The sequence below is a fragment of the Primulina huaijiensis genome, chromosome 7 (assembly GCF_012295235.1).
Source record: "Primulina huaijiensis isolate GDHJ02 chromosome 7, ASM1229523v2, whole genome shotgun sequence".
Taxonomy (NCBI): Eukaryota; Viridiplantae; Streptophyta; class Magnoliopsida; order Lamiales; family Gesneriaceae; genus Primulina; species Primulina huaijiensis.
Genome location: NC_133312.1, coordinates 4,841,513 through 4,857,817, shown reverse-complemented (window position 1 = coordinate 4,857,817; position 16,305 = coordinate 4,841,513). Strand labels below are relative to the sequence as shown.

The window sequence follows — 16,305 nt, the reverse complement described above, 5'->3', positions numbered from 1 at the left end:
TTTGGTGATATGGTCTGATTTTTTATAAACCAAAAATAGTATTTTTCTCAAATTACAAAACATTATTATTTTTTTGTTAATAAAAATTTCATTTTAGTAAAGTTTGCATGTAATCTATCAACCATATCCTGATGAAATACTCCTTATCTTTATTAGTGATGATAATTTCCTCTGTAGGTATGGGGTCCGGCTGAGAAAATCTGAAATAGGGCGAGTTTGATAATTTTTCAAATCCCGAAAAAAATCGGAGACGAATATGGAAATGTTATCTTCATCTTCGAACCTGTCGCGAGTCCCCTGATAATAATATCATTACTAATAATAATAATAATAATGATTTTTCTTAATAATTAACAAAAAAAACCTTGAATTCAGATCAGGGTAATGATAACAAATCCGGCCAACCTTGTTACAATTTTCAGATTATTTGAAGAGATGATGATGATTAGGATGAAGATTTAATGTACGGGAAGTATCGAAAAGAATTTTGATGCAACGAGATAGGAAGTATGGGAGCCCGATGATGACTTAATCCCAATAGATATTAAATGAGGAATCCCCGATTTAAAAATGGGGATTGAAGACATCATCAGCCAAACCCCGCCTCATTGTCATATCTAATCTTTATCTATATTTTGAACTTTTAAATTAAATAATCATCATTAATAACATAAAATATTATTATAAAAACGTTTTTAAAGTTTTAAATTTTAATATGATATTTGAAATTAACAAAAAAATTATTTAACACTAAAAATTTTAATATATGTCCACGCATCGCATGCGAATGAGCATTAATATGTGTGCGTATTTAGAATGTAAAATAACTTTTAGGATAATGTTAAAGGTACAACAAAAATATCGTACATTGATATTTACATTAATTATATCATGTCTTGAGATTTTGTATTGAATTTATCATAAAATTTTGATAAATGAAATTTTTTGTATTAGATTTTTTTGTGTTGTAAGAATTGTTGTACAAATATTGTTATACTTCTAAAAAAATTTCTTTACACTTATAATATAAATGTAGAGATAGAGTAAAATTTATTTTGGTACACAAACTATCGATAAATTAACAAATGTATACATGAACTATTGTAAATGATTTACTTGATATATGAACTATTTATAAATTGACAAACTGGTACACGATGAAGTTAAAATGTCAATTTTACCCTTAACCTAAATTATTTTAAAGTTCAATTACTATTATTAAATTCAATTAAGAACATACTTTATTTCCAAGATTATCTAATTTATTAATTAAATTTTAAAAAATTATATCTGATAAATAATTATCAATTGAAATATATAAGTAATTTTTTTATCATATTAAAAAAATATAATAAATAAACAACTTTCACCATGACCTAAATGTGTTGTTTTTTAACGATCGAATAAAAAATAATCATCATTTTAGTTTTTCAAAATCTTGTATTGATATGTTAGAATTCGAAAAAATGTTCAACATAAAAGTTATAGATCATGAAAAGAAAAATCATTTGAAAAAAAGAGATTACGTGTGGCGGTTGAAGCATCAATACGATGACGCATGAAAAATCTCACTCATTCTCGATTTACGTAACTCCAATTACTGAAATTTTTGTACTTGATTTAGATATTTTCTTGTAAGTTTCATGGCTTTTCGACTTGTACTTTTGATGGCGTGTGGCATTCGAAACGCTGATACGACAATACATGACTAATATGATGATTTTTTTTAGTCATTTGAAAACAATACATTCGAGCTCTGATGAAATATATTTATTCATTATACTTTTTTATCAATATGATAAAAAAAATTAGTTTTATATTTGATTTTATCATTTATCATAATATAATTTTAAATTAAATAATATTTTTACAAATAATCAATAAAATAAACTAAATAATTTTGAAAATAAATGTGTATGGATAGCTAGTTCAATTGTTCCTAAAGTTTTTATTCATACATCGAGAGAAAAAATGCAAATTAAAGAGAGCTCGAGGGGTAAAATAATTATCTAAATTGTAGGCGACCCCTCGTACTTATAGCTATTTGCATCTGACCTATTCCTCAACTCTTCACTTGCGCTTCTCGTCAACCTCGTCTTCTACAAATAATCTCCCTGTTTCCCTCTCAGCGACACGTCAAACCACAACCCCTCAATTAGGGTTTCAGAAGTGATAAAATTCAAATTTCGCTAAGGTTTTATCCCACAATAAGGTAACATAATTTCGTTTTGACTTTGGAGACTCCCTGTATTTTGTCGATTGTTTGATGAATTGTGAGAGTTATTGCAATCGTTTTTGATATTGCGATTTCATGAAACTTACAATGGAGTTTATGATTCACAACGTTTTACTTATTATGGTTTATTCGTAATTCTTCGTGACTGTGGGAGCGACCTTTTTTCTGTATCTTCTCGCGAGTGTTTTAATCTTGCAGAAGGGAAATTAAACTGTGTCCCTTTTCAATTTGAATTGTATGAATCTAGTGATTGCGTACTTGGAAGCGAGAAAAGTGAAATTGATAGAGGGGAGAGAATGATGGCGCTTTTGAATGGGAGTGAGAATGGGGAGATTGCGGTGGAGAGGCAGATAGGGGTGTCCATGATGGAGCAATTAGTGCCAGAGATCACAACGCATGCCCTCAGTTATTTGGATTATCCGAGCCTCTGTAGGCTCTCTATGACGAATTCTCGCATGCGGGAAGCTGCCAATGATGATAATGCGTGGAAGGCCCTGTATCATAAGGTATGTGTTTTTTCTTATGAATTATTAAAATTTTGTGTGACTATTTGTTTCTTTTATGCGTTTCTTCCTTTTTCATGGATTTGGTTCAGGCGGTATTATTGACTTGTTGGGAATTCAGTTGTGTGCTTCTGTACTTACACTGTTTTAGTTTCTAGTTTATCAGACGAGAGATAGCGAGCCATTTTTTTTTTCAATGGGGTTAGAATTATTAGTTACTCTTGCATTAGCTTCAGTTCATATAATAGATGATAAGACTTAGGTGTAAAATATAAATGATACTTGTATATAGTGCAATCAGGGAGATTGACGTATTAGAAAATGGTGCTTGATTACTTGAAGTCTTGTAAGTATCATCTGCATGTTGTTGTTATGACTAAAGCACTTGTAATCTTAGGGTGGTATTTTTGTTAGAATGGATGTGGTCCATCTGTGAGTGGGCAGCAATTTAGAATTGATGAATACTCTTTCAAATGGTACTTCTATTCCCGAATTATTTTCAATGATAAAAAGCATTATGTTTTTTCATGATTTCTTTGATCCATAACTCTATAATGTCTTGCACTGACATTACGTTTTCAATTTTAGGATTTCAATCTTATACAACAATGACCGTTATGCTGATCTTGATAAAAAATTGAATTTATTTTCGTTCATTTCTGAAATATTATGTAAAATCATGTTTTAAATTGTAAGATAATTCTGTTATTTTTTCCTTGTCTAGGATTTCACTTTAGAACAACATAATGTAAGACCACCAAATGGATGGAAAGCTTATTATGCAGCTACAAGAACCATAGTAAACACTAATGCTGAGTTTTTTAGGATTGTTAGAGAAAGGTCACTTCCTGCAATGAGCCAGTTTTGGCTTAATGCAGATTATGTGAAGTGCTTTCATGCGACTGGCGAGTCTTTCAGTGGGTACGTGGCTTTCTATTCTTGCATGAGAATTTTCCATATTCATGCTAATCACTAGTATTTGATTTTTATTTCCATGCTTTTAAACAAATTTTCTCAAGTTATATTTTTTGTAATGGTTTAAAATGTTCATGGAATTATCTCTGCGTTGATCGTTCCTGCCGTTTATGTGAATTCTAAATTCACTTCTGATTTTTCACCAAATGAGACTCCAACAGATTTATTTGGCTGATCACCTCGATAGGGAGTTATAAAATAATCTTTTTAGTATGTGGCTCTTTGTTGACCTTTCTTATTGATACTTATAACCTCGCATCAAGTTTGGCCTTAGAGTCTTGGAAATTTCTAGTAACATGAATTCGATGATTCAAACATGAAATGTGGAAAATAAATGGAGAATTTGATTTGATAGTACATATACTTCTTTTGGACGTGTATATGCTTATCCACTATTGTCAAACATAAGCTTTGAACTTTTTCTGCCATTCCCAGAGCATGTTCTATTATTTTGTCATGAAGATTATGACAGGATTTATTAATATACGAGTGGTTAAACAACGAAATCCTCTTGCTTGATGTTTATTTATCTTTGTTAGATTGCTCGGTCGTTGATCTCATAAATTTGTGCTTATAAAGTCCCAAGAAAATTTTACTAAGTCGATAGTTCGATCATATGCATGATTTGGATAAGATATGTAGTGGACAAACAACACGAGTGATTCCTTCATTGAAACTATTTGCAATTGCGTTCTACTACGACTAATTATGTTAAAAACTGTTACTGTCTAATTATATTTCCATGTTGGAATCCAGAAGCTTTATGCATCCCTCTACTCTAGTTATGATGCAGTTATGGAAAGCTGGCAGCTAGCATTTGGCTGGGACCATGTCGCTGATTTCCAAATTCGGGATGTAAAAGCTCGGGTGCTGACACATATGGCTTGGGTTACAATGAATGCTTATATTGAACTCGAAAATGGTCCATTTAATGTGACTAATGTTTATGAATTCCAGAATGGGAGATGGTATATGGTCCACCATCATACCTCAACATTTTTTGTTAATATAGGCATCGGGCACCTACCTCTGCATGGATAGTTAGAGCTCCACACTTGGTCACGTGAAGTCTGAATCTGTCTTATCACCGAAACTCCTGAGTGATCTATTTTTCTTTCCTCTTCTTGAGCTAGGAATGACACTAAGAAATCATCAAAGCTTTCTTGGAAGATCTTATGTTTATTGGTGGATGTCAGTTAATGATAATTGATTTCAGTTACACTTCGTTGTAAACTGATATTTTGGTTGTAGTTATTAGTTATTCCTTGATATTATGTCACAACGGTGTATTCATCAAGGTGTAGCAGTCTCTTCCCGGGCGATTAATCTGTAATAGCTTAAGAGTGTTAAAAATTGGTTTTTAGTATCACTCAAGGATCCCCTATTATTCGCAGTTGTCAGGCAGCGGTAACCATCAAAATAATGGAGATGGTCAACTCTTGTACATAAATCGAGAACATTTGGCTGTCTATGGCACAAATATTTTGTGTTGAAAAGGTAACTGTTAGTATTATATCAAGAAATTATCTAGTTTGCAATAGTTTCTGTGCATGAACATGAGTAAAACATATCATGAAACCCAAAATTTTGCATGAGACTACAAATAACGATAATTTCACATTAAATAAAGTTTCATGTAGTAAAACGAAATACTAATATATGATTCCTTTGTATTAATTTTTCAGATGGAAACACGACATTGTCTCTTTCTCAATCGTTAACAAAAAAACGCGTGGTTTGAATATTGTGAAATGTGATGTTAAGTGTATACTTTTTTTTATAACTCGCTATTGTCCTCCTTTGAATTATTGCCTCCACTTTCTTATTTATAACTGAATTATTGTTTTCCAAACAACATATGATTGGTTCTTTTTGTAGGTTTGAATTGGTCACCTCGTGAAGTTTTCACAACATTTACATCAATCGCAAAACATGCGTACTTTTTATCTGAGTTAATTTTAATACTGGTCACTCAAAATGATGTGTAAATGGGTCATATTTTGACATGCATAACGCAAAATGCTAGCATATCCAAAAGTTAAATCCAACTTTAGTACGGGACCGAGTCTCAATTAATTCATAATTCGGTTAATTATTTTTAATATAAAATATTCATGTATAAAAATATCGACTATTTGTCGTTGAAATGGATTTTGTCTTCTCAAATATAATATATCAAAGTTGGTAAAAATTATTTTGCACAAATTTCGATTCACATCATTTAGTTTCTAATAACCCACAATTTATATCATATATCGTTGATATAATATTGAGTTAAAAATATTGACAATATATTTTTAACATAAAAATTAAATTAAAATGCAAAAACAAACAAGTTAGAAGTTTGGATCAAAGAAATACATGGATATCCAACTGACAGATTTTTAAGGCAACTCAATCTCGTGGGCTCGAAAAGAGCGAAAACGTGGATGAGGGAGAGGATACCTCGTAAAAGGTTTGAAATGGTCAGCATATGGACGGGACTCACACACCACCAAACATGATTAAGACCACACTGTGATTCACTCGGTTTCTTAGTCAAAATTTCAACTCTGTTTTCTTTAAATTCTAATGCTCCGTCATTCAGTATCTCTATCCCTCCCCTCCTCATATAGTTTGCACCACAATAAAGCAGGGTTAAGATTCTGAATCAAATCCAATATTCAAGTAGTCTATACTTGTATGAATCTAGTGTTGCTCTGAAGCCAGATAATATTTGAAATGGAGAGTGCTGTGACCTGGCCATACAATACACTTATCAACGAACTAGCACAAGGGATGGAGAAAACTAAGCAGCTTCGGATTCATTTGTGGTCGACGTCCCCATCGGAAACTCATGACTTGATACTGCAGAAGATGCTATCTTCATATGATAAGGCTTTATTCATCCTAAGGTGGGGTGGATCAAATGGAGCAACGTTGAGTACACCAGACACTTCGGTATCTGTACATGGAAGCATAAGAATTGAAGACGTGAACAAGAACATAAATGATAATCAGGATAATATGAATGCTTCAAAGAAACGGTAAATTTTCACAATGATGAATAACATTTTATGTGATTGATTAGGGAATCTTTTGCAAGGTGTTTGTGTGCTAACTCTGTTTCTTGATTGGTGTGTCAGAAAGATGCAGCACACATGGACAGAACAAGTGAAAGTTGATTTTGAGAATGGACTCGAAGGGCATACTGGTGATGGATATAATTGGAGAAAATACGGGCAAAAATACATTCTGGGAGCTAAATATCCGAGGTAGACACTTCTTTCCGACATGGAAAGCATTAATTCTCTAAAGACAACCCAGAAATCATGCAGGAAAAGTGAGGTGGAAAACAGTCTAAAGAATCAAAATTTTCTATACTAAAATAACACGCAACAGTCCCTGCATGGTTTTTGTGTCTCTCTCACACGAGCGTATACAAGTACTAGTATTTGATATAGGCACTAGATCACAACAAAAATAACACAAGTTTATCCATGTTTGCAGGAGCTATTACCGATGTCCATACCGTCTTGTTCAAAATTGCTGGGCAACAAAGCAAGTGCAGAGATCTGATGACGACCTGACCGTATTTGATATCACATACAAAGGAACGCATACTTGTAGCCAGTCCACTAACACAGTTCCACTGTCAGCATCTCCTGGAAAACTGGAACTGAAACTTAACGATGGTCACGATCTTCAAGGCCAACAGAATCAAGCCCTTTCAAACTGCAAAAATTCCCTCAGCGTCAGTACTGAGGACTTGGTTAGTGAGGAAATGCCGGCCCACTTCTCCTTCCAATCAACATTTGCATTCCATGACGATGTAAATCACTATTTCCCGGCTCTTCTTGATGAAAACCACCACCAGGGTTGCACAGTTTCTCCAGAGTTAATATCTCCAGCCTCATCAGAATCCAATTATTTCTCAGCAACAACCTACGTGAGGACTCCTAATGTTCAGCATTCAGAGGCAGATACCGCAGATATAATCTCAGCTCATGCATCCACGACCAATTCTCCAATTGGAGGCATGGAGTTCTTAATTGATCCCATAAATTCAGATCCAAATTTCGAATTCAACATGCCAGAATTTTTCACATATTCAAACTTTGAACATGGACAATAAGAGGACATAGTGTGGTTTGCAATATCATGTTTGATCCTTTCCGTTTTAAAGTAGATGTAGATAGATCTTGCAGAAATTTATCTCGATGTGTAAAGATGCTAGGCCGGTATCTATATAAGTTTTATGAGAAGAAGTGCTTTTTAACTCTGTCATTCCATCTTGGAGTGATATTCCATCACAAACAAGAACAAACATCTAAGTTACTAAATTGAGTTTAAGGGCAGTTCATGTAGACGGAAATAACCCACAAGCTTCCAGAAAAGCCTCTTAAGTTAAACTCAAGCAGTAAATTCAATAACAGAAAAAAGGAGGATTAGCGAAGAAAATGACAATTTCTTAACTTACAATATCATTACATAAAAGATACAAATTGGAATTCCCTACGCGGCCAAGAACCATTTCTGGCACAATCACAAAGGACATGATCTTTATGATTCCAGGTATCACATGTACGGATTGATAATTAATGAAAATAACGCCGAAGCTGGACCTTTTTTCCCTTATGAAGGACAGGAGAGGAGTATAAAAGCATCATAATCTGCTCTTATCACCTAAATTGAATGCTTATCCTCTTCTTTACCGTTGGAGGTAAACTCTGACGTGTTTCCTTTTTCGCCTCCAGCTTTTCTAAGAGCATCCCTCAGACCCAACACGATGAATAGGTTGGTGAGAGTAAGCAGTGACTCAGCTCCACCATGCAACCAGTCGACATTGGACAAGGATGTTCCATAGTGAACCTTTGCTGTGCGAAGATTGCAAATCGATATCTAATGAGAAAATGTACAAGTTTTTTTTTAATGATAACTTGACGATGTTTTGTCGTAGAAAATTACCATAAATTCCAGCAGGTACTGCTTAGCGAGAGGCAATGCAGCAAAGACAGGAGAGGAAGGAGTTAGTAGGAGGTTAGATATTAAGTTTTATGCAATAAAAATATAAGAACTTAATCGTAGAAGTCACTCTAAGAGTCTATCGATTTATGAACATGCTGCCATCATCATTTTCAACAAACAAGCACTCCGATTATCGTTTACACAATGATGGATCAATTTAAAAGAAAAGCAATCAGGAATGCAGCTTTATGACTGATGAGAATTTCCTCCTCCTTTAATTTTGGCATAGAGGGAGGTGCCATAACCACCTTACCATACGCTCACTAACTACCCTTTCGTACTTTAGATAAAAGAATAATATACCTACTGAACAGCATCTGAAAATAGAAAAGTTTCAGTATATATGAAAGGTGCATTAACATTACTTCTCCAAAACCATCTAATGTGATAATCGAATCACTTGATCAGTTTACCAAACCTGATCTTCAAAAAAAAGCTTACAGAAATTACAGCATTCATCAGTAAAAAAAAATGGGTTCAGCATCAGTTTCAAACCGAACAGTAAGTCATAATTCAAATGAAAACAATCAAATTGCTTACTTGTGGCACCAACAAAAGCAAGCAAGAAATAGAACCCAAAAAGAGTGAGTCTTGGGGCAGTCTTGGATTTGGTGATAAAATACAAGAATACCAGGTAAGGAAACAGAGAGAATGCAAAAAGCAGTGAAGCAATGTTCTGAGAATCAATGTTGGGTGACCATGGATCCACAGGAAACAAAAACCCATTACAAATTATCTGTTCTCCTTTCCTATAAACTATCTTGCTTCCCATTTCAGTTTCACCACAGCAGTTGAATTCAAATCTCTTGGGAGTCAAAATTGTTTCTCTGCTATACCTCCAATGCTTTACTTTCCAATCTTCACCTTTACACAGGAATGAAGAACCGGTTACCATGGGAGACTTCAACAGAGACTGAACTCGAACAGAACCTTCCATTTTTCCCCCAAAAAGCTCAAGTTGCTCTGAAGCAAGAATTACGAACCACAAATTTGCTTGGCATCTTTATTGAATGTGCAGAAATATTTTCGACGTTCCAGATTATTTTAGCGGCCCATTGCAGTCACATTATAGGCCCATTAGTTGCATTGGGAGAACTAAGCCCAAAAGAAACTAGTGGTAAGGCCAATGTTCCTGATTGTAACATCGTGATTGTGAGATTGGATTCTAGGGTCAGTCATAAAATTAGGTCGGCGCAAGGAAATTTTTTTAAAAAAAACAAAGGGCTCGTAATCAAACAACACAGGTATCCATCGTTGGTGAAATGATAAATTATTATAATATAAAGATAATAAATCAATATATATATATGCAGAATATAATTAGTTATGACCATGAACGTATAATCATTTTATGTTGTCGTATTCGCATCAGACAGTGTTTATGGTTCTACATACGAGGCTACATGTATTAGGCGGAGTGAAGATTTTTGTAAAAAAAATATGTAAAAGTCTACTTATTTGTACAAATCATTGCGTTGTTCGGATTTTATTGATATCACGACAACTCGTTATACAATCTAGATTGCAAAAAGGGCATGGATATAAGAGGCGATAACCACAAATTTTAAACGTTTTTAAGACACAATGGCTCGGGGATCCCGACACAGTATCTTTGGAATTCAATATCATACATTTTTTTTTGGAGTTGGGTGCAATATATCTTTGGAATTCACTATCATGCATTTTGATGCTACACAGATATGGATATGGTAGCAATGTAATAAAATATGACCCATATTAATCAGAAGAAGGAAAGACATGTAGGAAATGGCGACGGTCATTACCTACAACTTTTGACAAACGTGCTCAACTTTAGAAACTTAAGATACGTATACGTTTTTTCTTCTGAATCTCGGCTCCCGATACACTCATCGATGGTATGAGAAACGCCTATAAATAGAGCGAATGAGGTCCCTAAGCACACACCTCATAAGAAAAATTTACACCATCTATTTAGAAGGTGGAATGCTTAGAAGGCATCAACCGAGAAGAAAATCAGAGAAAATCAAAATTTTCAATGGCCGGAGGTAATAATTGATTTAAGCTTCCGCATATTGTTTTTCATGTTCATGTACACGTAAAAAAATGATTTTGAAAGAAATATCTAACATTTGGTATCAGAGCAACAATACCTCTGCCTTGAAAATATTTGTTTTCAGATCAAGAACTTTATGAAGTTTTTTTGAAGTTTTACGTAAGAAATTTGAAACTTCAAGTTCGAATATAATAATCATAATAAATTTACCTGAAAATTTCTTCGGAGAATTTTCTTCTTGATCGGAGTATCAAGTTCTGAAATAAGAATTTTTCGGAGCAAAATATTTTCGAAAAAGATGCTACTGATTTTTTCTGAAAATGGAGGATGAAGAAGACGAAAATTTGCAAAATGAATCAGAATGCAATTTAACGTGTATGTATTCAATTGTCTTTAATTAATGCAAATTGAATTATTGAGACTGCAACTGCATGCAATCAATTTCATGCGATCAATTTCGTTTTTATTTTATTTTTTTATTTTTTTTAAATAATAATAAATGCAGGACCCGCAATTAATATTGCGGGACCTACAAAAATTATCAATTGAAAAATCATCGTTGAAGTTATTATTATTATTATTATTTTAAAAAAAATAATAATAAATAAATAATGATTAATGTGTTATTAAGTTAGATGTATAATTCGGTATACATATAGCATTTGGTTAAATAATTTATACACATTAAAATAATTCTAAGTTCGACGTAATTTTTAATACATGTTTAGAAATTATTTTTGCATATTAGATATAATGTCAAATATTATGGATAAGTGTTTGATTTATACATGCAAATTTAATATTATGTTTGCATTTATTCTTGAAATTTAAAATGCAAATAATATTAAAAATTAATTGGTACATCAATATTCACATTATGTTTATATTAAATTATATTAAGTAATTTATAATTTGAAATGAATATATTAAGTAAGATGTGAATATAAAATTATAAAATAAAATATTTTTGATATTCACAAATGAACAAATAATCCTCACTTTATCACTACTCTGATAAAAGAGAAAAACTGATGAGGAGCTCACATTTTCACGTAAATGTGATACTCACTTTATCACTACTCTGATTGAAGAGAAAAACTGATGGGGAACGTATTTGTTCATATTAAGTAAAAATGTGCATATAAAGTTATTTAAAGAAAAATTTTGACTTCTAAAGATTCACATAAATGTGAATAATTAAGTTGAATAATAATTATAAGGTGACATGAGAAAACATGATCTGGGGATTTTTCATACATCGGTTTAAACTGCCTTGACTAGCCACTGGTCTCCCTGAAGAATGTTGCTCTGACTAGGAGTTAAGTATTTAAAGAACCTTAGCACTACATATCTTTCCTGGGAGCACTCTTGGAAAGTGTTGATTACAAAATAATTATTATATAAAGCATTAAGTAAAGCCAAAATTTTGTTTAGTGAACCATATAATTTTAAATAATTGAGGAATAGTCACAACATCCTTAATTATGAAAAATTATGCATTAAGTGGATTTGGATCACATAATGGACATCAATTGTAATTAATTATATAAACGTAATAAAATTTACCCCACATGGATTTTTATTATATTTATATAACTAATTAGGTTAAAATATCAAATTATATTTTTCTTAATTTACCCACAGGAGTTAAGGAAAATACATTTTGATAGTTTATCATAAAGTTACAGAAAAATCTTATTGAATTAAAATTTTAGCCCACATGCAAATTTTATGTCACTAGATTTTTAAAACATTAATCACACATGATATTGTCTCAAAATTTTAATCATATGATATTTTGTGCAGTTATGCAATCTGCGAGTTTTTCTGATATGAAATGTGACATTCCCGAATTAAAGGGCGACAACTATAAAATATGGAAAGCAAGAATTCTCCTTCAATTAGGGTGGATGGATATTGATTATGCTATACGGAAAGACGAACCATCTGCTATTATTGAAAACAGCATTCCGGATGATGTTGATCTTTATGAAAAATGAGAGCGATCTAATCGACTCTGCGTAATGTTCATAAAGACCAAAATCACTGCTGGCATGCGTGGTTCTGTCGACCAGCATAATAATGTCAAAGAATTACTGAAGGCTATTGATGAACAATTTCAGTATTCAGATAAGGCACTAGCAAGCACCCTAATTATGGAATTCTTTTCATTAAGGCTCACCAGTGTGAGAGGTGTGCGAGAGCACATAATGAAAATGCGGGACATAGCGGCTCGGCTCAAGAGACTTGAAGTGGAAATGTCTGAAACTTTTCTTGTGCACTATATTTTATGCACTCTTCCACATCAATATGGACCCTTCAAAATTTCCTACAATACACATAAAGATAAATGGTCAATCAATGTAATGACCATGTGTGTTCAAGAGGAAGGAAGGCTATTGATGGAAACAAGTGATAATGTATTTGTGACTACACAAGGAAAGTGTAAGAAGCAAGCTAAAGTCAAGGAAAAAGGAAAAGGAATAATTTCACCTCAACCTGACATTAAGAAAGAATCCAAGTATTTCTTCTGTAAAAAGACGGGACACATGAAGAAGGATTGCAATAAATTTAAAGACTGGCTTGAAGAGAAAGGTATTCTTACTTCATTTATCTGTTATGAATCTAATATGGTTAATATGATTTATAACACATGATGGATTGATTCTGGTTCGACAATCCATGTTACAAATACCTTGCAGGATATGCAAAACCTAAGGAAGCCAATAGAAAATGAGCGGAGCATCTATTCAGGAAACAAGATGTCTTCACATGTGGAGGCTATTGGGACTTACTGCCTTATATTGGATAGTGGTTTTATTTTAAAATTGGAAAAGATATTTTATGTTCCTAGTTTTTCTAGGAATTTAATTTCAGTTTCAAAACTTGTACCCCTAGGTTATTCATTTCAGTTTTTGGATAAATCAATAAATTTGTTTTATAAATCAAATCTTATTGGAAATGGTATAATAGTTGATGGTCTTTTCTCTATTTCTTTACAAAATAATAACACCACTATGCATGTACAAGGATGTATTAAAAGATGTGTTATAAATGAATATTCCTCTACATTATGGCATCTGAGATTGGGACACATCTCCATAGAGAGAATTACAAGATTAGTAAATGATGGAGTACTCAGTACTTTAGATTTTACTGATTTTGAGACTTGTGTGGACTGCATAAAGGAAAAGTAGACCAATAAGTCTAAAAAAGGTGCCAAGAGGAGTACATAAATATTAGAAATCATAACTTCAGATATTTGTTGTACAGATATGGACATGCAAAGTCCGAAATACTTCCATCTCCTTTATTGATGATTATTCACGATACATGTATATCTACATGCTTCATAACAAAAACGAAGCACTTGAAGCCTTTAAGGTTTTTAAGACTGAAGTGGAGAAGTAATGTGGAAAACATATTAAGATTGTAAGAACAGATAGAGATGGAGAATATTACAGTAGATACACTGAGAATGGACAAGCACCTGGTCCGTTTGCGAAGTTTGTCAAAGAACATAGGATTGTTGCCCAATATACTATGCCTGGTTCTCCGGACCAAAATTGCGTAGCTGAAAGGAGAAACCGAACATTATTGGACATGGTGAGGAGCATGTTTAGTAGCTCTAAACTTTCTAAATCCTTATGGACTGAAGCTCTTAAGACAGCTGTGTATATATTAAACCGAGTTCCAACTAAGGCTGTCTTAAAGACGTCATTTGAGTTATTTAAAGGTTGGAAACCGAGTTTGCAACATATACGCGTTTGGGGTTGTCCGTCTGAAATAAAAGTTTACAACCCACATGAAAATAAACTGGACCCAATAACTATAAGTGGATATTTCATTGGGTATGCTAAAAATCCAAAGGGTACAGATTCTATTGTCCATCTCACAATACTAGAATTGTGGAATCAAGAAATGCAAAATTTCTTGAAAATGACTTGATTAGTGGGAGTGATCATGATATAGTTTTTGAGAATGATCACAGTAATGCACAACCCTCTTATTCAAATGACAAATTGATTGTTATTCACACTCCTCAAGACCAAATGGGTGTTAGACAATCAGTTACTGAAGTTCCACAAATCGCTGATGAAAATCCAGTAGATCAAGTTGTTAATGAAGAAAAACAAGAAATTGTTGATCAACCAAACAACCTTAGGAGATCTACTAGAATAAGAAGATCAGCTATATCTAGTGATTATATTGTGTATTTACAAGAATCGGATTTTAACATCGGAGCCAAAAATGATCCTGAAACGTTTTCACAAGCCATGAGTTGTAATGAGTCAAAACTATGGTTTAATGCTATGAAAGAAGAGATGAATTCTATGGCAGTTAATGGAGTCTGGGATCTTGTTCAGTTGCCTGATGGTGTAAAAGCCATTGGATGTAAATGTGTCTTCAAAACAAAGAAAGACTCATTAGGCAACATTGAAAGGTATAAAGCAAGACTCGTTGCTAAAGGATTCACTCAGCAGGAAGGAATCGATTATAAGGAGACTTTTTCTCCTGTATCTAAAAAAGATTCTCTCCGTATCATTCTAGCATTAGTTGCACATTTTGACTTAGATTTGCAACAAATAGATGTGAAAACAGCTTTTCTTAATGGAGAACTAGAGGAAGAGGTTTATATGAAACAACCTGAAGGATTCTTCTCTAGTAATGGTGAACAATTGGTTTGTAAGCTTAAGAAATCTATATATGGATTGAACAAGCTTCCCGTCAATGGTATTTAAAATTTCATGATGTTATCTCTTCATTTGGATTCGTTGAGAACCCCATGGATCAATGTATATACCAGAAGGTCAGTGGGAGCAAGATTTGTTTCCTTATTTTATATGTGGATGATATATTACTTGCAACCAATGATAAAAGGTTTGTTATATGATGTGAAACAATTTCTCTCTAAAAACTTTGATATGAAGGATATGGGCGATACATCTTATGTCATTAGCATTAAGATACATAGAGACCGAATTAAAGGTATTCTAGGTCGGTCTCAAGAAACCTATATCAACAAAGTTTTAGAGAGATATCGGATGAAAGATTGTTCACCAAGTATAGCTCCCGTTGTGAAAGGCGATAAATTCAATTTGAGCCAATGTCCAAAGAATGATTTAGAGCGGGAACAAATGAAAAACATTCCTTATGCTTCTGCTGTCGGAAGCTTAATGTATGCTCAGGTTTACACTAGACCTGACATTGCATTTGTTGTTGGAATATTGGGAAGATATCAGAGTAATCCAGGTTTAGACCATTGGAAAGCTGCGAAGAAAGTAATGAGGTACATACAAGGGACCAAAGATTATATGCTTATGTTCAGACGAACTGAAAATTTGGAAGTAATTGGCTACTCTGATTCAGACTACGCTGGCTGCATTGATTCACGAAAATCTACTTCGAGATATATTTTTATGCTAGCTGGTGGAGCTGTATCTTGGAGAAGTGCAAAGCAGACATTGTCTGCTACTTCCACTATGGAAGTTGAGTTCGTATCTTGTTTTGAGGCAACCTCACATGGTGTATGGTTGAAGAGTTTCATT

General features: G+C 33.2%; 3 protein-coding genes across 4 annotated transcripts; 2 read left to right on the top strand and 1 right to left on the bottom strand.

Moving 5' to 3' along the window:
* Window positions 1-2,054: 2,054 nt before the first annotated feature.
* On the top strand, window positions 2,055-5,164 carry LOC140980898 (F-box protein SKIP8-like). Its single transcript, XM_073447006.1, has 4 exons — window positions 2,055-2,212; window positions 2,484-2,742; window positions 3,464-3,660; window positions 4,497-5,164. The coding sequence occupies exons 2-4, from the start codon at window positions 2,533-2,535 to the stop codon at window positions 4,753-4,755; spliced, it is 666 nt and encodes a 221-aa protein (XP_073303107.1). The 5' UTR covers window positions 2,055-2,212; window positions 2,484-2,532; the 3' UTR covers window positions 4,756-5,164.
* A 967-nt stretch (window positions 5,165-6,131) lies between these two features.
* Window positions 6,132-7,972, top strand: LOC140980930 (probable WRKY transcription factor 53). Its single transcript, XM_073447050.1, has 3 exons — window positions 6,132-6,740; window positions 6,840-6,968; window positions 7,204-7,972. The coding sequence occupies exons 1-3, from the start codon at window positions 6,436-6,438 to the stop codon at window positions 7,826-7,828; spliced, it is 1,059 nt and encodes a 352-aa protein (XP_073303151.1). The 5' UTR covers window positions 6,132-6,435; the 3' UTR covers window positions 7,829-7,972.
* LOC140980931 (uncharacterized) lies at window positions 7,503-9,732 on the bottom strand. Of its 2 annotated transcripts, XM_073447052.1 has the most exons (4): window positions 9,262-9,732; window positions 8,662-8,679; window positions 8,409-8,570; window positions 7,503-7,638 (listed from the first exon to the last, which is right to left on the bottom strand). In XM_073447052.1, the coding sequence occupies exons 1-4, from the start codon at window positions 9,656-9,658 to the stop codon at window positions 7,628-7,630; spliced, it is 588 nt and encodes a 195-aa protein (XP_073303153.1). In that variant the 5' UTR covers window positions 9,659-9,732; the 3' UTR covers window positions 7,503-7,627. The 2 variants fall into 2 exon arrangements, with proteins under 2 accessions (XP_073303153.1, XP_073303152.1); XM_073447051.1 differs by lacking the exon at window positions 7,503-7,638 and having other exon boundaries at window positions 8,292-8,570.
* Window positions 9,733-16,305: the final 6,573 nt, after the last annotated feature.

Bases quoted from the DNA above. Each gene is read 5' to 3' on its own strand.
- LOC140980898 (XM_073447006.1), top strand. From the start codon at position 2,533: ATGATGGCGCTTTTGAATGGGAGTGAGAATGGGGAGATTGCGGTGGAG. The intron at 2,743-3,463 runs GTATGTGTTTTT...TTCCTTGTCTAG, and splicing joins GGAAGGCCCTGTATCATAAG to GATTTCACTTTAGAACAACA. The intron at 3,661-4,496 runs GTACGTGGCTTT...CCTCTACTCTAG, and splicing joins ACTGGCGAGTCTTTCAGTGG to TTATGATGCAGTTATGGAAA.
- LOC140980930 (XM_073447050.1), top strand. From the start codon at position 6,436: ATGGAGAGTGCTGTGACCTGGCCATACAATACACTTATCAACGAACTA. The intron at 6,741-6,839 runs GTAAATTTTCAC...TTGGTGTGTCAG, and splicing joins ATGAATGCTTCAAAGAAACG to AAAGATGCAGCACACATGGA. The intron at 6,969-7,203 runs GTAGACACTTCT...CCATGTTTGCAG, and splicing joins CTGGGAGCTAAATATCCGAG to GAGCTATTACCGATGTCCAT.
- LOC140980931 (XM_073447051.1), bottom strand. From the start codon at position 9,658: ATGGAAGGTTCTGTTCGAGTTCAGTCTCTGTTGAAGTCTCCCATGGTA.